At 32.9% G+C, this 22,201-nt stretch overlaps 1 protein-coding gene across 2 annotated transcripts; it reads left to right on the top strand.

Annotated features, from left to right (window-relative positions):
- Positions 1-16,347: 16,347 nt before the first annotated feature.
- On the top strand, positions 16,348-20,945 carry LOC105799589 (ribulose-1,5 bisphosphate carboxylase/oxygenase large subunit N-methyltransferase, chloroplastic). Of its 2 annotated transcripts, none has more exons than XM_052633580.1 (12): positions 16,348-16,899; positions 17,087-17,250; positions 17,376-17,459; positions 17,575-17,632; positions 18,012-18,065; positions 18,520-18,591; positions 18,671-18,751; positions 19,107-19,279; positions 19,511-19,613; positions 19,691-19,822; positions 19,983-20,105; positions 20,417-20,555. In XM_052633580.1, exons 1-12 carry the CDS (start codon positions 16,354-16,356, stop codon positions 20,447-20,449), a joined length of 1,623 nt encoding a protein of 540 aa, XP_052489540.1. In that variant the 5' UTR covers positions 16,348-16,353; the 3' UTR covers positions 20,450-20,555. The 2 variants fall into 2 exon arrangements, with proteins under 2 accessions (XP_052489540.1, XP_012485687.1); XM_012630233.2 differs by having other exon boundaries at positions 16,352-16,899; positions 20,517-20,945.
- The last annotated feature ends 1,256 nt before the right edge of the window (positions 20,946-22,201 follow it).

The raw sequence follows: 22,201 nt of genomic DNA, 5'->3' as shown, positions 1-22,201 counted from the left end.
TAGGAATTAAATAAATATAATAATATTTTAAACCAAAAATTAAAATTACATTAATTATAATATAATTTCGGTAAACCATATATTTATTTGAATTCATATGCTAACCAAATTCATGTCCTCATTATGCGTACAACAACCTTGTACATAATGTGTTGGAAATTTGATTACCGAATTAAATTAATTCTATAATTAATTTAATTCAAGCGACACCCAAAAAAATACCAACTATGGTTTATTCCGTTCATTTCAACTATAGGGTGTGACCCTGTATGTTCCTATAACGTTAGCAGTAATACTAGAACGATTCCAATGTTACAAACAATGAGTGGCATCTAGCAATGCATCATTGCTACCTAAGTCACAAGAGATCATGATTCGACATAACCTTTTTATGATTAACCTTTTATGCAATAATCCTTAAGTCCTTTATCTCTGGATTGGACACAAGTCATGGAATAGTCACACTTGCATAGCCCATTCCATCTTCCTTGATATCTTAAGCAGACTACGATATACAAATATGTATGACATCTCATATCAACTTATTTGAGCATGACCATGCATTTCTAGTCTCACTTAATCAAGTGGCTAAAGATATTACTCCCATTATGTAGGAGGGACTTATTCTATATCGACCAACCATATCTCTTTACATCGATTGTGGTATATCCAACATCAGCCTTTATAGAACAACCGATTACGATTACGCTTGATCGTATCAAAATATACTACTCACGATGTTGGGATTATGATGATCTCAAGTCTGAGGATCATATACATATTAATCACTATGAGTAATGTCGTGACAATTACATAATAATCCAAGAAACATACTCATAATGGGTCAGTCCAATATGTTGTTCTCTAACACACATATTCATGCATCGATTCTGACATTCCATATCAATGGCAACTCTTTATCATTAATCAACTACATGTTAGTCTTAATACATTATCGTTGTCCTATCCAACAATAATACTTGACTAAGGATCTTTTAAGAATAATCATATTATTCTTAGGACATTATTATAAAACAGTTTATTTATAAACACGTAAAGGAAACTGAAATAATAATGGTAACGCCTTATATTAATAAACATGATAAATCAAGTATGCTATTACAACCATCCCATGATTGATCTTTGGGCATACTCTAACATTAATCACTATGACTAATGTTGTGACAATTACATGGTAATCCAAGAAACATACTCATAACGGGTCAGTCCAATATGTTGTTCTCTAACACACATATTCATGCATCGATTTTGACATTCCATATCAATGACAACTATTTATCGTCAATCAACTACATGTTAGTCTTAATGCATTATTGTTGTCCTAGCCAACAATAATACTTGACTAAGGACCTTTTAAGAATAATCATATTATTCTCAGGACATTATTGTAAAATAGTTTATTTATACACACAAAAAAGAAACTAAAATAATAATGGTAACGCCTTATATTAATAAACATGATAAATCAAGTATGTTATTACAACCATCTCATGATTGATCTTTAGGCACACTCTAAAAATCTCCCACTAGCACTAAGACCAATCACTTATATATCTAATACCAAGTGACTTAGTGTGACGATCATGCTTCTGCTGTGTCAGAGGCTTGGTAAGGGGATCAGTAATGTTATCATATGTAGGTACTCAGCATATCTCTACATCCCCTCGATCGATAATCTCTCGAATAAGAAGGTAGTGCCTAAGTATATGTTTGGATCGCTGGTGAGATCTAGGTTCTTTAGCTTGTGCAATGGCTCCATTGTTATCACATCAGAGTTCTATAGCATCTGATATGCTAGGCACAACCCCTAGCTCAGTAATGAACTTCTTGATCCAAACTGCTTCCTTTGCTACCTCACTAGCTGCAATATACTCGGCCTCTATTGTAGAATCGGCTACTGTACTTTGCTTTGAACTTTTCCAGCTCACAGCACCACCATTAAGGCAAAACACAAAACCTGATTGTGATCGAGAATCATCCTTGTCGGTTTGGAAGTTGGCATCAGTGTAACCTTTTACACTTAACTCTTCCTCACCTCCATATATTAGGACCGTATCCTTAGTTCTTCTTAAGTACTTAAGGATATTCTTGACTATGGTCCAGTGACCTTCACCGGGATCTACTTGGTACCTGCTCGTCATACTTAAGGCATATGCGACATCTGGACGGGTACATAACATGGCATACATGATAGATCCAATAGTGGAAGCATATGGAAGTTTACTCATGCGTTCTCTCTCTTGTGGAGTTGAAGGACACATTTCCTTCGAGAGTGAAATACCATGTCTCATAGGTAGGAACCCTCTCTTAGATTCTTTTATACTGAATCTTTTCAGTACTTTATCTATGTATGTACTTCGGCTTAGACCTAGTATTCGTCTTGATCTATCTCTATAGATCTTCACTCCAAAGATGTAAGTGGCTTCGCCCAAGTCCTTCATAGAAAAACAACTTCCTAACCAAGTCTTAATAGACTGCAAGGTAGGTATGTCATTTCCTATGATAAGTATGTCATCCACATACAGTACCAAGAATGTTATAGTGCTCCCATTAACTTTCTTGTAAACACATGGCTCATCTTCATTTTTGATAAAACCAAACTCTTTGATTGCATCGTTAAAACGAAGATTCCAACTTTGAGAAGCTTGCTTTAATCCATAAATGGATCTTTGTAGCTTACATACCTTTCTAGCATCCTTTGGATTGACAAAACCTTCAGGTTGTGTCATGTACACATCCTCTTCAAGTTTCTTGTTAAAAAAAGCTGTTTTGACATCCATCTGCCAGATTTCATAGTCATGAAATGCAGCTATAGCGAGCAAGATCCTGATGGATTTAAACATAGCTACAGGAGAAAAGGTTTCATCATAGTCAATACCATAAACTTGGCGAAAACCTCTAGTGACTAATCGCCCCTTGTATGTTTGTACATTCCCATCCATGTCAGTTTTCTTTTTGAAAACCCACTTGCACCCTATGGGTTTAACCTCTTCGAGTGGGTCAACCAAAGTCCATACTTGGTTTTCATACGTGGAATCCATCTCAGATCTCATGGCCTTAACCATTTCTCAGAGTCTAGGCTCGTCACTGGTTCTTGATAAGTCCTAGGCTCATCTTGATCTATAAGAAGAACGTCACCATGCATTATAATAAGAAATTCATATCTCTCAAGTGCTTAGCGTTCTCTTAAAGATCTACGCGGTGGTTGTGTTTCTACAGCAGTTACTTGTTCCTCAATTTCTTGTGGAATTTGTTGTTTTTCTATCTCTGGTTCAGTGGTATTTTGTGATTCTCCAATTTCTTCAAGTTCAATCTTTTTCCCACTTCCTTTTCTAGAAACAAATTCTCTCTAGGAAGATATCAGTTCGAGCAACAAGTATTTTGTTCTCAGTGGGATTAAAGAAATAATATACTTTGGTTTCTTTCGGATACCCCACAAAAACACAGTTTTCAGATTTGGGTTCAAGCTTAGTAGACGGTTGATGTTTAACATAAGCTTCGCAACCCAAAATTTTCATAAAAGACATACTAGGACGTTTCCCAGTCCACATCTCATATGGCGTCTTTTGAACCAATTTAGATGGAACATGATTTATTATGAAAGCAGCTGTCTCAAGTGCATGTCCCCAAAAGGAAGTCGGCAGATTAGTATGACTCATCATAGATTGAACCATGTCTAACAAAGTTTGATTTCTTCTCTCAGAAACTCCATTCCATTGAGGAGTACCAGGAGGAGTAAGTTGTGAGACAATCCCACATTCCTTCAAAAGATCATCAAACTCTAAGCTCAAATACTCTCCACCTCGATCAGATCGAAGTGTCTTGATAGTTTTGCCTAGTTGATTATGTCCTTCATTTTTGAATTCCTTGAACTTTTCAAGGGACTCAGACTTATGGGGCATGAGATAGACATACCCATATCTACTGAAATCATCAGTGAAAGTAATGAAGTAGTGAAATTCACCTTTAGCTTGTGTATTTATTGGCCCACATACATTAGAATGTATTAGGCCTAATAAATCACTAGCTCGTTCACTTTTACCAGTAAAAGGAGATTTAGTCATTTTTCCCAATAAGCAAGATTCACATACTTCAAATTGTTCAAAAACAAATGAATCCAAGAGACCATCTTTATGGAGCTTGGATATGCTTCCTCACTTATATGGCCCAAACGACAATGCCATAGATAAGTTTGATTTGAGTCATTTATTTTCGATCTTTTAGTATTTATGTTGTAAATAGGATTCATTAGATCTAAAATATAGAGTCCATTAATCAATTGTGCCGAACCATAGAAAACATTATTGAGATAAAAGGAACGACAATTATTCTTAATAATTATCTCAAAACCAATTTTGTCTAAATAAGAAATTCAACTAATATTTTTAGTTAAACTGGGCACATAATAACAATCCTCTAAACATAAACCAAGTCCACTAGGCAAAGATAAATTATATGTTCCCACAGCTAATGCAACAAGTTTTGCTCTATTTCCAACTCACACGTCCACATCTCCTCTAGCCAAAGTCCTACGCCTTTGTAGTCCCTGTACAGAAGTACAAATGTGAGAACCACAACCAGTATCTAATACCTATGAAGTAGTAGTTGATAAATTAATATCAATAACATAAATACCTGAAGCAGACGTTCCGCTTATTTTGGCCTTCTTGACTTCCTCAAGATAGATAGGCGATTATGCCCAATGTCCATCACACCACAATGAAAGCGTTTCCTTCCTTAGCCACCCCACCTTTAGGTTTCAATGCAGCCTTTACTTTTCCAGGCTTGGGCCTACCTTTGCCCTTGGGCTTTGTCTGAACTTTGGCATTTCCCTTACCCTTATTATTACAGACCACCAGTATAGGCTTGGGTCCAACCTTTTTCATGTTGCCTTCAGCAGTTCGAAACATACTAAGCAACTGTGGCAGAGTTTTGTCAATTTCATTCATATTGAAATTGAGGACAAACTGGTTGTAGCTATTTGGCAACAATTGCAGAATAACATCAGTGGCCAACTCTTGGCTCAATGAAAACCAAACTTAGACAGGCTTTCAATATAGCCAATCATCTTAAGGACTGAGGTCCTACTGGGCTTCCTTCAGCCAGCTTACACTGGAATAGGGCCTTAGAGATATCGAACCTCTCTTGCTGTGCTTGCCTCTGATAAAGTTCTTTCAGTTACTCAATCATTTCATAAGCAACCATGTCCTCATGTTGCTTCTGAAGCTCAGGATTCATAGTGGCAAGAATAAGACATCCAACGTCTACCATGTCATCGAGATGCTTCTTGTAAGCATCTTTATCAGCCCTCGAGGCATTAGCAGGTGGTTCATTAGGAAGCAGTTGTTCAATGACATATAATTTATGTTCTTCTTTGAAGACAACCTCAAGTTACGGAACCAGTCAAGAAAATTTAAACCATTTAATTTGTCCTTCTTAAGGACCGATCGCAATTAAAGTGTATTAGTGTTTGTAGCCATAATATATCTACAACAATAAAATATGCATGTGTAAATTTACCAAGTTTATATCAATCATTAAAAGGACTTTATCAAATGATGTTCCCACTATTTTATTACAAAATTAATAACCCTCATATATTAGTTTCGGAAAGACTTTCTCAAAAAGTATTTCAAGTGGGTTAAGGATCCATATTTCACCTCCTCTTAAGTCAGCTTTGGCTTTACTCTCAAGATTATGGTTATCTAGGTAAGCAACACTTGCTAATTACATCATATGTAACTCCTAAAGTTTGGTGAACAACTCTTGTTCTTTATCCAAATTACTTGCCTCTAGGTTTCTAATCCTATTAGAATAACCTAGTTAAGTCATTAATCAATTTTAACCAACGAATATCACTTGTTTATTCTTCGCGTTTAACCAAAATAAATACTAGTACTTCGCTTTAACAGAACCTACATAGTATTGATCGAGGCCTTAATGAGGGAAAAATTGGAAGGCTATATTGACTTAATATTTTAATAGAGGGATTTTGTTAAGGTTGTTCCATCTCACCAACTATGGTTTACTTTAGTCCATTTAGCTATTTAATTGATCTCATCAATTAATGTGGTTCATTATTATCAAAATTTAACATATTTAAAATTTGGCATGCTTTAGACATCCATAGCATCTCATACACGAATAAATAAAGCAATAAATAAATGCAATAGTTATAGCCTATAAACTAAGGTGGTGCAACCCAAGCCAATGGGAGAACCAAAAGGAAACCTAAAGGTGTAAGCCGTTTCACAAGCTATCGGTCCACACTAGTTGGCCCATCTTCCTTCTCGTCTTAGCCCACAGTAACTCTTACAAATTACAATATGCAGAAACTCGTTTTACATACAAGGGAGTAAGATGAGAAGAGAAATTCAAGAGAATAGTAGTAAGGCACGACACGCATGCCGTATTTATAAAATTACAACATTTTATCAAATGGGTCATCGGGATATAACTATGCATTTCAAACACCGTGCATGTCAAAAATAGCATACATAATTCAACATTTTGTTAAGGTGAATTATAACATATCCTTTCAAATTTTATGGCCACCAAGTTTAATTAATAACCCTCGATAACTATGGTCGTAGAAGTAGAATTTGAAACTAATTCGTAGCTTTTGCCTTCTCTCGAATTAAGTCGAATTGTGGTTATCTTGATCTAAATAGATAATTTCATTCAATTAAGTACTTCAAGTATTCAATTCAATCCATTACACATTCAAGAAATACCATTACAAAAGGTCCTATACATGTCATTTATAACCTTGGCCAAAATACACAAAAACTACCAAAATGGTTGCTAGATAGTGTGATTGATCTCTGAAAAGCTTCCAACCGATCGAGCTTCCGATAATCTATAAAACAAAGGCAAATAACCACATAAGCAACTAGTACTTAGAAAGCTCATATAAACTCAAACATAACTTACCACTTCTTTAGTACAAACTATAGAATAAGCATAATAGTATAACCGAGACTTTAAGCTTAGTAAAAGCCTATACAAGCACCATCAAACTCACAAGTTAGTAGGCTCATCCATGATACATGTGAATTTAACCATAATATAAGTAGATTTCATATACACATTATTTAATTCATCAACCTTTTCATAAGATCATGAACTGTAACACCCCTAGCCCGTATCCATCGTCGGGTTAGAGCTATGGAGTGTTACTGGAGCATAACGTCATACAATGTACAATTAGTTAACATTAACAATTCATCCCATAAATCATAACAGCATCAACCAAATTCATACATACAGTCCCTTTTACGAGCCCTCGATGCCTTAAAAAGATAGTAAAAACAAATTGAGATTAAATTGGAAACATATGAAATTTTTCAAAAAAAGTTAAAATTTTTCAAACTGCAAGGGTCACACAGCCGTGTGGCCAGGCTGTGTGACTCACACGGCCAAGAGACATGCCCGTGCCTTGGACTTTATGGGTATTCAAAATAGGGACACACGACCGTGTCCCAGCCCGTGTCCGTACCCGTGTAACACTGACTTGGGTCACACAGCCAAGCCACACGCCCATGTGCCAGGTCGTGTACCCTTCGAAATAACCCCACACTCCTATGTGTCAGGCCATGTAACAGCCTAACTTGCAACCGTTTGAAAGCTACAGGAGACACAAGGCCAAGTGACACACACGGTTCAGACAAACGCCCGTTTCTCTACCCGTATGGACGAAAAATAGGTCATTTCCAGGCCCTTTTTCTCACCCAAACTCATATCTTATGCACAAGCCATTTGTACCTAAAATAAAGCATTCATAACACTGAGTTGGGTCACACAGCCATGTCGCAAGTCATGTACCAGACCGTGTAACTTTTTGAGTTGCAACACACGACAATGTGGCAGACCGTGTGCTAGGCCGTGTAACTCACTGACTTAAAACACTAGGAATTTACAAATGATAAACGGCCATGTAGCCAGGCCGTGTGACAACTCGTGTCCCAGGCTGTGTGATGCATATTTTGACCTTAAAAACATGTCATTTCAAAGCCAAACACCCCTAATCAACCATCCAATTTGTGCACACATTCAAGAGATTAAAACATCATTCAAATACACCTAAACATACCATTTCAAACATCGTAATTCATCTAACCAATATGCCATTCTAAGGCACCACATTTGTGTCAAAACATCATTGATCAAACCCAAGCAACATAACCACATTTCAAGCATAGAACCTAGTTCTTTTTTCTACCAATTGATATCACATAAAACCATTTACATGCCATCACAAACATACCAAAAAGGATATTATATACAAGTACTTAAAAGTGGTCAAATTGACCTAACTTCGTAAGGCATTAAAATCCATCAAACCAAATAAAAACTTCAAAACATATGCTTCAAAACATATGCATACCAAAACATCCATTACACATTCAAGAACTACCATTACAAAAGGTCCTATACATGTCATTTATAACCTTGGCCAAAATACACAAAAACTACCGAAATGGTTGCTGGATAGTGTGATTTATCTCTGAAAAGTTTCCAACTGATTGAGCTTCCGATAATCTATAAAACAAAGGCAAGTAACCATGTAAGCAACTAGTGCTTAAAAAGCTCGTATAAACTCAAACATAACTTACCACTTCTTTAGTACAAACTGTAGAATAAGCATAATAGCATAACCGAGACTTTAAGCTTAGCAAAAGCCTATACAAGCACCATCAAACTCACAAGTTAGTAGGCTCATCCATGATACATGTGAATTCAACCATAATATAAGTAGATTTCATATACACATCATTTAATTCATCAACCTTTCCATAAGATCATGAACCATTTCATTTATATACTTACCATGCCATTCCATTACTTACTCGTTGAACCATTTAGAATTGCATCGGATACTCAGGAATTCTCATACACATAGTGTGCCTTTCCATATAACCATAACATTTCCTTTACAATAGTGCTCATACGAGCTGTGGGTCAGAATGTTAACTACACGTTGCTACTCACATGACCTGTGAAGAATCCACAACAAATAAAAGGACCTCAGCCATCGGTAGGACATTCAACACTAGCACCCGAAACATGAAATCCCTAATGACATGTCATTCGTATTCTAAAAATTCTAAAGGTTCGAACAAGGTTCCTTATCCATCAATTATTCATAGCACCAATACATATATACTCAAGTTCATTTATATCCAACATAATATAATAGAAAGTCAATATAACTAACATTAATACGATTATAATTCATATGAACTTACCTCGATAACTATGGTCGTAGAAGTAGAATTTGAAACTAATTAGTAGTTTTTGCCTTCCCTCGATTTAAGTCGGATTATGGTTTATCTTGATCTAAATAGACAATTTCATTCAATTAAGTACTTCAAGTATTCAATTCAATCCATAATTCATATTTATATAAAATTACAAAATTACCACTAATACTTTAACTTTTTACAATTTAGTCCTTAAGCTCATAACTTGAATATTACTCATTTTAACCTAAATCCATATTCACCAAAGCTACAAGGGACCTTGGAACAACCCATAATTACCAATATATCACAATAAAACTCATGAATTTACACTTTCAATAATTTAATCCCTAATTCAAAATTCATCAAAATTTACTTAACAAAACAAGTTTGTTTTACAACCAAGATTAATAATCTACCAACTAACATAAAAAACATTAAAAAATCATGGTGAGTCCCTCATCCTTTAATAACTTTGTAAATTAACCCCCGGGCTAGCTAGATTAAGCTAATACAAACTCAAAAACATAAAAATCATTAAAAACGGGTTGAAAAACACATACCATACACTAGAACAGGCTTAGCCGAAACAAGCATTCAACAATGAAGTTTCTCCCCTCTTTACATTCGGCTGAAGACAAAATAAAAAGATGATAACATGTTTTTAATTTCTTTTGTTTTAACTTACTTACTAAATTACCATTTTAACCTTGGTTATTAACTTATAAAACAACTATTTCATGTCCATATTTGTCCACCATCAACATATATGGTATAATTATCATCTAAGCCCATTAACTTTCCTTTCCTTAGCCATTTAGCTCTTTTAACTAATAGATACTCACTTTTGTAACCTTTACGATTTAGTCTTTTTTACTTAATTAACCCTTTAAAGTTCAAAATTTCTTAACAAAATTTTAATACGACCTTAAAATAATCCTGTAGACATTAAATAAATATTAAAATAATAACTCACTCATCAAAATTGTGGTCCCAAAACCACTTTTTACGACACCGCTAAAAATGGGCTATTACATGGATATAGCCTGGACTAGTAATTCGTTGTCATTTTGCTTGTATACCTAGCCCTGGCCAGGCTAGTTTATCTATAGCATCATTGGTATAGCCCAGATGGGTAATCTGGCTATTTAATCTTTATCTGAATAGCTCATACGAGCATTATTTGTTTCTAGACTCATGTATTTGAATATTTTTACAAAGACCCATCAGAAGAATAAAATTTAATTTATAAGAAACTATTTCAACGAAATTGAGGATTACAAAATTTGATTATTTGTACTGTTAAATGCTACTAACATGAAATTGTTGGACGTGTTGTGATAAGGTTGAGGTTGTTTGCTTTGTGTAATTAACATTTAAGTGAGTATGGTAAGTTATTTGTTAAAATGTGCAAACTTACTAAGTAGTTCACCTACTTACTTTTTTGTTGTTTTCTATAGATTTTGAACTTTTGGAGAGTGTCAATCAGATTGTTGGAGCTTACACATATCATCATTTATCATCGGTAGATTTTTGAAGTCTTGGTTGGTGGTTATATATGGCATGTAAATAGGATGTTTATTTTGTGAATGTTTGGACATAATTTGTATTTGGGTTACTAATTCTTGATTATGTAAAGTAGTGTTTATGAATTGTAACTTTTGGTTGTTTTGGTAATGTGTGATCAAGTCAAGTTAAAATGGTACTTATGTTATTATATGGTATCAAATTGTGATGAAAATGTTGTTATTTGTTGTTGTTTGAATGAATGAAAGGTATGAATCTATTGAGTTTGGATGCATGTATATTTAATAGTTGAAATGTGGTGTCAATGAGAACACATTGGTTAGGCACATAAGATGTATGTATTTGACATGTTATGACTTGTTTGAAGGTTTTTTTTTTTGTGCTTAATAAAGGTTGGTTTTAGGATTGGCTTGGTACCTAAAATAGGTGTGAAATTTTCCTTGTTTTAGAAGCAAATTTTGGTGCACACAGCTGTGTGCTGCACATGGTCTCTTCACACGGCTGCGCGGCCTGCGAACATAGCCATGAGACACAACTTCAAATTTAACATGGTCTAACACACAGCCTGTGACACGGTCGTGCGCAATCATTTCGAATGTTACACGGTCTATCACACGGTTGAGCACATGGCCATGTCCCTGTGCCACACGGTCTGGGTTGTGTCACACAGTCATGTCACACGATCTATCAGTTCTTGATTGTTCCCAAACTATTTTTAGGGTCTCGTAAGCTCAGTTTAAGGCTCATAAGTGCATCTAGGCTATAAATGAAATGTGTATTTGAATGTTTTTATTTAATTCGAATAACATTTTCTGTTTGATGATAAATTATTTAAATTGTACTATAATACTCTGCAACCCTAATCCGGTGATGGAAACAGGTTAGGGATGTTACATTTGGTCTAATAAAATTTTGTTGAATATTCATATTCTTCATAAAACTAAACAAGAAATAACATTAAAAACATTGCAAATATTAATTGAATATATATAACTTATTCTTTACGCAATAAAATAAAACATACTTAAAACAACATAAAAATGCCAAAATAATATCAACTTTTCTAATTATTCTAAAAGAAATCTTCCACATCTAGGTGAGTTATATCATTAAGGCCATGAAAGTCAATTTTAGTATCACGTTGAATATCTTCATCTTTTGCCTCCATTTCATCATTTTGAGATATAAAATTTGTCTCAATATTATTTTCCTTCCTTTTAATGGATGCTTGATAAAATTTTAGTAAAGGTTCAGACGTATTCATTCTTGTCCTTCATTTTTATTCCTTTTTTGGTGGTTAGAAGTACCACTGTTATGACCACCATGATAACGGTTACTAGTATGTCATCGGTCACATTCCCCACTACATCCATGACCATGGCCACGACAGTGACCTCTATATTTTCCATTTTCATAATTATTGTGTACTGCTACATTCACTTTAAGGAATAGTGAAGAATCAGTGGGACGAATTCCATGGTTTTCCATAAACAACTCATTATTTTGTTTAGCCACTAAAAGGCATGAAACCAATTCAGAATATTTTTTAAAATTTTTTTTCACGGTATTGTTGCTATATGAGCACATTAGTAGTATGAAAGGTTGAAAAAGTTTTCTCTAGCAAGTCCTCATCAGCTATGTCTTCTCCACATAATTTTAGTTGAGAACTAATTTTAAAAAGTTTCGAATTGTATTCACTTACAATCTTAAAATCCTGCAGCTATAAGTGCATCCAATCATAACGAGCTTTAGAGAGTATCACTTTTTTTCTGTTGGTCAAATTATTCTTTAGATTATTCCACAACTTAATAGGATCGTTCACAGTGAGATTTTTAATCTTTCATGTAGATGATGACGGATGAAAAACATTGTTTTTGCATTGTCTTAATTATATGTTTCTTCATCTACTAATATAGTATTCACTATACCTTTAGCATCTAGGTGAATTCTAGCAGCTAACACCCATAACATATAATTCTTACTTGAGATGTCTAGGGCCTCAAATTCAAGTTTGGCAAGATTTGACATTATAATCACTAAAAAATTTTTAAAAAATTAGAAAAATAACAAGCATTTTCAATAGTAAAACAATCTAAATATTTATATCAAATTTACGAAAAAATGATATGTGTCAAATATTAGCATAGAGAGGAATAGTCATAATAATAACTTAAAACAAATTGAAATAATTGAAATTTTTTAGTAACCTTAAAATATGTATATATAATTATTATAATATGTATATAAAATTGATTTGTATGCTTTGAATATTTCTCTTTTTAGAGAAATATGATGAACAAATCAAAATAATGATGAAAATATTATATCGTATATAGTTTAACAGAGCTTTACGAGCAAGTTATATCTAGTCACAATGAAATAAACTTCACTATGAACTTGTAGAGGCTTATGTTGATAACATATTATAAAACTAAAAGAAGAATACAAAGATTAAGAGAGAAAGAAAGATAAAGAAATGAAAAGAAGATTCAATTTTATTTAGGATACAATAAGCTTGTACATGCCCTCTATTTATATGGCTTCAAGTATCATAAGTTACAAAGCATTAAGGACAAATATTAATGTACCATATAAATAATTTAGGGTTATAAGATAATGAATTTAGGGTTATGAACATTCATTCTTTAAAAGTTACAATAGGATAAATTTGAGGGTTATGTACATCCATTTATCAATGGACTTGTAACATTATTATCTATGATGCACGAAAAGTGCACAAGTTAATTCCACGATAATTTAAGCTGTGAAATTATTAAAATATTCTTAATTTAAAGGATAATTAAAATATTAAAAGAATATTTTTATCTTTTCATACTTTTATATAATCTTCAAATAAAATAATTTTAAATCATTATTTAAGAATCCAACATCAAACCATCAAATTTATATAATAAAAACCCTTACTACTACACTAATTATAATTTATTGATATATTTTTATAAATATATTGTTTTAATATAAAAAAATTTATTCACCTATGTGTGAAAATTTATAGTATTAATAATAATAACTGGAAAGTGTTGTCTCGGGAAGTTAGTAACTCTTTTATCCAAGTAGCAAACGTGTAAATTTCCCAAAAATCCCTTTCTTTTTAAATTGCTGGCTTAAGTTTTTTTTTTTTTTTGAAGAATTACTGAACTAGGTCGAATTAACTAAAACACTTTCAGCAAATTTGCAAGAAAACACTTTTAGCTGGAAGCGCTTTCTACCCTAATATCTTATTATTATTATTATTATTATTATTATTATTATTATTGGTGCCACCTCTTGTGCAAATAAAATTTACAAAATAGATCTTTATATAGACCGCAAGTAGAGCTATCTATGGGCCACTCGGCCCGGTCCGAAGGCCTACCTGAAAACTAAGAGGGTTTGGATAAAAATATAAGCCCGAAAAATGGGCTTGGGGAAAAAAAAAGGCCCATTTAGAAAATAGACCAAGCCTCGAGTAAGGCTTTTTTGGCTCGAGCCCGGCCCGAATATACAAAAAAATTGTTATTTTTTTACTGTTTTCTTGATATTTTTTACTGTTTTGTCGCTATTTTCTTGTTTTTTTTCACTATTTTGCTACATTTTCACTGTTATATTGCTACTATTATGTTGTTATTGTTTGGATATTGTATAACTCTTGTTTTATTGTTAATTTTGTTACTATTTTAGAGACATTTGTTTGTTAAGTTGCACCTATCTTAGTGCTATTTAAGTATACATATTATTTTTTAATTTATTTTCAATTTTTTGGGAAATATTTATTTTAATGTTTTTAGTATTTTTGATATATTATATTTTTTAAGAAAAAAATATAAAAAAAATTAATATGGGCTAGTCGGGGGCCCGGCCCGAGTTTTAGTATTTTTATTTAGATCGGGCTTGGACAAAATTTTAGACCCATTTTTGACTCATGCATGCAAACGGGCCTAAAATTTTGGTTGGCCCGACCCATGGACACTTTTAACCCCAAGCCTCATTTCTCTTGTTTTCTTAAGCGATGTGAGATATGGATCTATATAGACTCGTAAGCCATTTGCAATTTGTTCCACAATATGAGATTGCTTACTTTTTTTAACTAACAACGTAAAATTAAATGCTACACTTAATTCTTTTAAATTAAAGACAAAACTTTGTACAATATTAAACTCTAATAAAATATATTTTGTTATCTTTAAATGCTAATTTTTAGATGGTTTAGATTATAATTTGAGGAGGTTGGTCATTAGACAACTAATTATTATCTTTAAATTATTTTTGGGGTAATTTGGGTAAATAATTCATGTTTTTATTTTATAATTTTTATTTTTTATTTTTTATCATAAAATTTTATACATTAAATCTTGTATTTGTGTTATTTTTCGTTTTATAATCATGTATTAATTTATATTTAAAAATATTATTTACACTTGCAAAATTTTTATCCTTTTACAAATAAGAAAAAATAAAAATATTCTCATAATTTTTTTTGTAAATATGTAAAATCATTTAAGTAATTTTCTTGATTGATTTAGTCTCAACTCGACACTAAATTTACATTACTCTTTTATTTTATTTTTATAGGAAGAGAGGTAGAATTGCTTCATGTTTGAATCTAAAATTATGTGTTAATAGAAGACTAAATAATAATACAAATTATTTGTCACCGAATTATTTATTGACTAATGTATTTTTACTATAGAGAAATGTAAAATAAACATATCGGGTTAATACAATAATATCTATAATTCTTGACAAAATAATATTTATATTTAACATATTCACAAATAAAACTAAAATATCCATCACTATATTATCTCTATTAATTTTGCACTTTAATATCTATATATAAAATATTATGTGTTACTATATGTGTAAGTTTGTCTTCCTTTTTTTATTGAACCTTTTTACAACTATAATATTTGTATAAGAGTTTATAATGTTTTATTTTGTTAGAGTTTAATAGTTTTTCTTTAATTTTTAAAAATTAAGTATAGTCTTTAATTTTATGTTATTAGTCAAAAGAGTAAGCAATCATCAAATTGCAAATGAATTGTGAGTCCATATAAACTTATATCTCACGTCACTTAAGAAAACAAAAGAAATGAAATTTTGGATCAATGTAAAAATTATTTTTGTAATATTTATTTTCACAAGAGCTGATACTAAACAAATAAAAAATATTGAGGACAAAAGGCTTTTAGTTAGAAGTATTTTTATAAATTCATTAAAATGCTTCCAAAAAGTGTTTTCATTCTTTCAGTTTATACCAGTAACTTTTAGAAAATATAGCTGAATGCAATAATTGTTTTAAGAAAACTACAATTTTGAAAAATTTACTCCCCACGAACACATATAAATGCCATGGAGCTAAATTTATTATATCATTAACAATACAAATAGGAACTAGTTTAAAAGTCAAACAGTTAGTATTTTAAAGACTTGAGCGGCTCAACCTTCTGTACGATTTTTAAAACATTGGTTATTATATTTCTGTTATCTGCTTTATCATCTTGTGTTTCGATAACCAAAAAAAAAAAAAAAGGTAAGGTATAAACAAATTAAAAGAGAGGAAATGAAAAATGAAACGCGTCGTTTGAGAACAGTTAAAACCGCGCATATAATGATAACTGTCGAAAACGACCAAAGCCCAATCAGAGCCTCTCGCTTGGGATTCTCTTCTTTCGCAACCTTTCCTTCTCTATCAGATAAGGTAATCCCTTCTCAGTTCCCCGCCATGGCGGAAGCTTCTAGAATCTTCCATTCAACACTCATTCCAACACTCTCTCTACAACTCAGCAAGCCATGTTACAATTCTCACGTTTACCCTTCACTCTCTCTCAAGAAAGCACCACGCCCAGTTCAATGCTCAGTTTCCACAAGCGAAACCAAATCGACGTCGTCGAATGCGACCCAGGAAGTGCCTTGGGGCTGCGACATTGATTCCTTGGAGAACGCAGAGGCGCTTCAGAAATGGCTTTCGAATTCAGGGTTGCCTCCCCAGAAGATGGCCATAGACAAAGTGGCAGTAGGGGAGAGAGGATTGGTTGCTTTGAAGAATATCAGGAAGGGTGAGAAGCTTCTCTTTGTGCCTCCCTCGCTTTTCATCACTGCAGATTCAGTAAGATATCAGCACCAATTTTTTAATTTCCCTAACCATCTTTTCTTAGCAAAAAGAAATTGGGTTTAGGGTATTATATCCTTTCATGGGTCCAAAAGTTCCTTTCTGAAATATTTCTGTTTAAGTGGTTTGAAGTTCATAGTTCTTAATTTAGTTTCCAAGTGTTGCTGTGATTGTTGTGTGGCAGGAGTGGAGTTCCCCTGAGGCTGGTCTAGTATTAAAACAGTATTCCGTTCCAGATTGGCCCTTGTTAGCAACCTATCTTATTAGTGAAGCAAGTGCCCAAAAATCTTCAAGATGGTGCAATTATATTTCAGCCCTTCCTCGGCAACCCTATTCTCTTTTATACTGGTGAGTTTATCTTAATTCAGTACTTCTTTCACATGGGAAGAGCTCTTAAAAAGAGTTTTTATCTTGCTACAGTAAAAAGGTCTACTCTCAGATTTTCTCTCTACAGCCTCTCTGTATTGTTTCAGGACACGTGCAGAGCTAGACAGGTATCTTGAAGCATCTCAGATAAGGCAGCGGGCTATCGAAAGAGTTACTGATGTTATCGGAACGTATGTCTCCTTACTGTTACTCTTATTGGTCTCTGCTTTTCTATTTCTGCTGACATATCCCGAGTATACAGAGTTCCAATTTGCTTCTAACCATTTGATCTCATGTTTCATGTAGATACAATGATTTAAGACTTAGGATATTTTCCAAGTATCCTGATATATTCCCGGAAGAGGTACTTACTCTATAGTCAACAGCTACTTTTCCGCTATGTTAGTGTACTTTTAAACATTCATCTGCTGATGCCGCCGCTCTATGAACATCTTTATGTGTAGATGATAGCAGGTCTTTAAGTTCAATCACAAGCAAATATCACTTTCTTATCCGAGCTTTTATACTTGAGCAAAATTAGTAGGGTAATTAAGTTTGTTTGTATAAATATTGTATTACCAACTTTTCTTTGCAAGTATCCTGCATTCTTTAAATTAAGGTTTTAGATTGAGAAGAGACGTTGGATTCAACCCCAATGCATTGAATCTGAATTTCAAGGACTCTGCTTATTTCTTGTGGTTCATGAAAGAGCCCTCTTTTTATTTTTGACTATAAATCTGCAGGTATTCAATATGGAGACATTCAGATGGTCCTTTGGCATTCTTTTCTCACGATTGGTAAGTAAGCTTATTTAGAAATGGATGTTTACGTAATCAGCTCTGTGTTTGCAATTCGAAACATGGCAAGTGATTTATCAAAGTAAGCAAATTCATAATTTTATGTTTTCTTATCGCTCTCTACTTTTATAAATTATAGACCTGGTTACTTGGGAAATGGTTACACATGCAAGAAGCACTATTAAAATGATTGAGAAGCCTAGATTCTTTCTTTTTCTTTTTTTAAAGAATAAGTATGTGAAATTATATATCTCTGCCAAAAAAATTAATCTCAGAGGGAAATAAATCGCTATGTTTTTCAAGCTTCCTTTTAAACCACTTATATATGCAACTTCATTTACAAAATTCTTCATAATAAATGTCCTGTAAGGTTTAGAGAAAAGGTATATGGATGGTTGTTTTAGAAGGACGGAAAAGCTAAAAACTTAAATTCTATTTTTCTGTTATAACTCAGGTAAGGCTACCTTCAATGGATGGAAAAGTTGCCTTGGTTCCTTGGGCAGATATGCTCAATCACAGCTGTGAGGTATAGAAAGATCTTTCTCAGTTAAGTATGCATATGAAATATGTAATTAATCCAAGTACCTTGTTTTTCTCTGGTTAAGGTGGAAACGTTTTTGGATTATGACAAATCATCACAAGGTGTTGTCTTTACAACAGATCGAGCGTATCAGCCTGGTGAGCAGGTACATGAGATTCTCGCATAAAATATACTTTTTTTCACAGGGGGAAAAAAGGCTTGCATATATATATTCCAGCTACCTATGAGCATACATGCTCGTGGTGGTTTGCAGGCAAGCACACTACATATATCCTATATTCCTCCATATTTAGACACTTCTCACTAACACTATATTTACTTGATATATATTAGAACCTTAGGAGTAACATTTTATGTAATTTATTCTTAATGATCATAGATTTCCAGTGGTAACCTGTTGTATGCATGTGCAGCTTCAAAGTTTGGAGTTTGGATCAATAATGTCATGCTAGTTGACAAAGTTTCAAATGTCTAAGGATGGGTTACATCATTTTATGCAGGTTTTCATATCATACGGAAAAAAATCTAATGGAGAGCTGTTGTTATCTTATGGATTTGTTCCAAAGGAGGGCGCTAATCCTAGTGATTCAGTAGAGCTACCTCTATCCCTTAAAAAATCTGATAAATGCTATAAGGAGAAGTTGGAAGCTCTGAGGAAGCATGGATTATCTACGTAAGCTGGATAAATATTTTTCCAGGATTATTAGATTTGATTCATTGAGGACTTAATTTGAAGTTATTCTGATTCTTATCTATATAGTTAAACATATTGGAAATCATATCTTTATCTTCTGAAAAAGCTTAAATTCAATTCTGCAACATTATGTACGATTTATTTCATTGTCTATATAACTTACTCGTACATTTTAATTTCTTATTCTTAAAATCTTAACTTTTTTGGCAGTTCTCAGTGTTATCCCATACAAATCACTGGTTGGCCATTGGAGTTAATGGCATATGCTTACTTGGCAGTCAGTCCCCCAAGCATGAGCAAGCAGTTTGATGAGGTTTGAGAACTCTACCATCTAATTTACAGAGTTTAAAGAAGTTCCATTACTGAATTCGTTGGCCTTTGCTTCTCCAGATCGCCGCTGCAGCATCAAATAAATCTACTATCAAAAAGGACTTAAGATACCCTGATATTGAAGAAAAAGCACTGCAATTTATTCTCGATAGTTGTGAATCAAGCATATCAAAGTACTCCAAGTTTTTGCAAGTGAGGAAACAATCTTTTTTATGACCTAAAAAACTATTCATGAATTGGAACTACCTCAACCGCAGAAAATTTTTTATTCTAAAGTACTGAATTCAACCTGAGCTTCATATACCTTTAAGTCAGTAAGTCGTACTTATTATTATTATTTTTCTTTCTATAGGTAAGTGGCTCTATGGATTTGGATGTGACAACTCCAAAGCAGTTGAATCGAAGAGTGTTTCTGAAACAGCTAGCAGTAGATTTATGTACAAGTGAGCAGAGAATACTATTTCGCGCTCAATATGTAAGACTACACTTTCTTCGCTTTTTCATATTTCTATTTAAGGTTTTAAATCCATCACTGTTGATGTGTGTTTCACAACTGATCACTTATATCCTCTGGTTTGAACTTTAAACTCCCTCAATGTATGCTAAGTTTTCAGTTTGTAATCTGCTTAGGCTGAGTGTTTTTCCCTAGCTACTGACCGAAGTTGTCCATTTTTGGTTGCTTGAAAATTAAATGCCTTATATTCTGTCATCGAATCCAATCAATTATTTTCACCGAGTTATGCCCAAATATGCCAAGGATTCATCGGTGTGTGCTGCATGTTCTAGGTTGCCATGCATGCATGCGCTACTTTGGAATAAATGCTTACATGCAACTTCCTGATCGGCCCAATTCTTTTGCTTCATTCTGCTTGTGTGATGGTTTCAGATACTGAGGAGGAGATTGAGGGATATGAGGAGTGGTGAACTGAGAGCTTTAAGAATCTTCGATGGATTGCGAAACATTTTCAAATAAAGATTTTCTTCATGTATTCTGTTCTTGGTGTTTATATCTGGGGAAGTTCTTTCACGATTCAAGCGTCAATCCTATGGAATTCAACTGAGCCTAGGTAACTTGCACGAAAGTGTTTCATGTCCCAATGTAACATTCTGACAATGTATTCATAGAAATTTATCCAAAAAGCAAAGACATGAATCCCAAGAAAGGAACAAAACACGTCCGTTTTATCAGAACATTTTCCTTGTTTTGTTGCAAGGGAATGTACTAGTCTCATTGTTCAGCAGAGAATTCTATTTAGTGACATACTAAATCAGTTCATCCTTGTTTCTTTCAATAAAATTATTTTCAAAACTCGAACTTAAATTCTTTTATGAAAGTACAATTTATTTTACCACTACTTACTTAACATAATAAGATATTGTCACATTTTTACTTCAATTAACAAACAAAAACTGAGGGTTTATTTAATTCGTTGGAATTAAATAAAGTAGGAATGTTGTAGTTATTTGATGGGGAATGGAATGAATGAGCAATAGTTATATTATTTTGTTGGATAAAATGATTTAAGTTATATATTAAAATGATAGCTTTTACCTTTGGTAAAAATAATATTTATTTACTATTAATCTTATAATTTTAATAAATTATATTTATTAAGATATAAATTTACTATCATAAAATATGTTAAAAATTCTTTTTAAAATTTAATGGTGTAAAAGGTCCTTGAACTTTTTTTAAAAAATCAATTAAGTTCCTATGACTTTTTTGCACTCAATTGAACCTCTGAATTAGCAAAACTGGTCAAATAGGTCTTTTGACCAATGTTGACCGTTACAACGTTGATATGGCCATTAATAGTGCTGATGTGGCACTCCATTTCAACAGCAATTACTACCACATCAACTGCATACCAGTAAAAAAATCAATTTTCTTTTAGAAATTAAAAAATTAAAAGGAATATTTAATTTTTTTACTAGATTGAACTGGACATATGGTTGTATAGGTTCATTCATTTCAAAGCTTAAATTTTTAAAAATTTTAAAAATATATATTTTTTAAAATTATTAAATTTTATAAAAATATTAAATAATTTTTAAAATTTTCAAAAAAAAAATTAAAAGTTAATAAAAAATGTCACACCTGGTTTTCATTAAGATCTCGATGTTAAAGTAGAGCTGGGAGTTAATTGAAAGAGATAATAAGTTCGATGGACTCTATTGAAAAGTCTTGGAATTTTTGTGACTGGTTGGTAATAGTTGGGTCTCACTTCTGGTTTAATTAAGTTGGAACCAGCTAGTTCCTCAATGGGAGGCAGAATGATTATCGATGGATGGCTATTTGGGGCTTTAGTAACTGTGCATGAAAGGTTACATATATGAGTGAGAAGAGTTATTTTGCATGCAAAATACTCCTCATTTATGTTTCATTTTCTTCTATTCTACATCATCTTCATTGGTTATTCTGGAGAAAGAAAAATTGAGGACAACTTTGTATAGGGCAGTGATCGTGAGGATTGAGTCTGGAAAGTAGAGAATCCGGTGAGCTGGTAAGCTTCTTAATCTCTATGTATTCGTGAAATTGAGGGAAAAAAAAGAGAAAGATTTCTAAAATCT

Source organism: Gossypium raimondii, chromosome 7, assembly GCF_025698545.1.
Source record: "Gossypium raimondii isolate GPD5lz chromosome 7, ASM2569854v1, whole genome shotgun sequence".
In the NCBI taxonomy this organism is placed as follows: domain Eukaryota; kingdom Viridiplantae; phylum Streptophyta; class Magnoliopsida; order Malvales; family Malvaceae; genus Gossypium; species Gossypium raimondii.
This window is presented reverse-complemented; position numbering and strand designations above follow the sequence as displayed.

Bases quoted from the DNA above. Each gene is read 5' to 3' on its own strand.
- LOC105799589 (XM_012630233.2), top strand. From the start codon at position 16,354: ATGAAAAATGAAACGCGTCGTTTGAGAACAGTTAAAACCGCGCATATA. The intron at 18,066-18,519 runs GTAAGTAAGCTT...GTTATAACTCAG, and splicing joins GCATTCTTTTCTCACGATTG to GTAAGGCTACCTTCAATGGA. The intron at 19,280-19,510 runs GTAAGCTGGATA...CTTTTTTGGCAG, and splicing joins AGGAAGCATGGATTATCTAC to TTCTCAGTGTTATCCCATAC.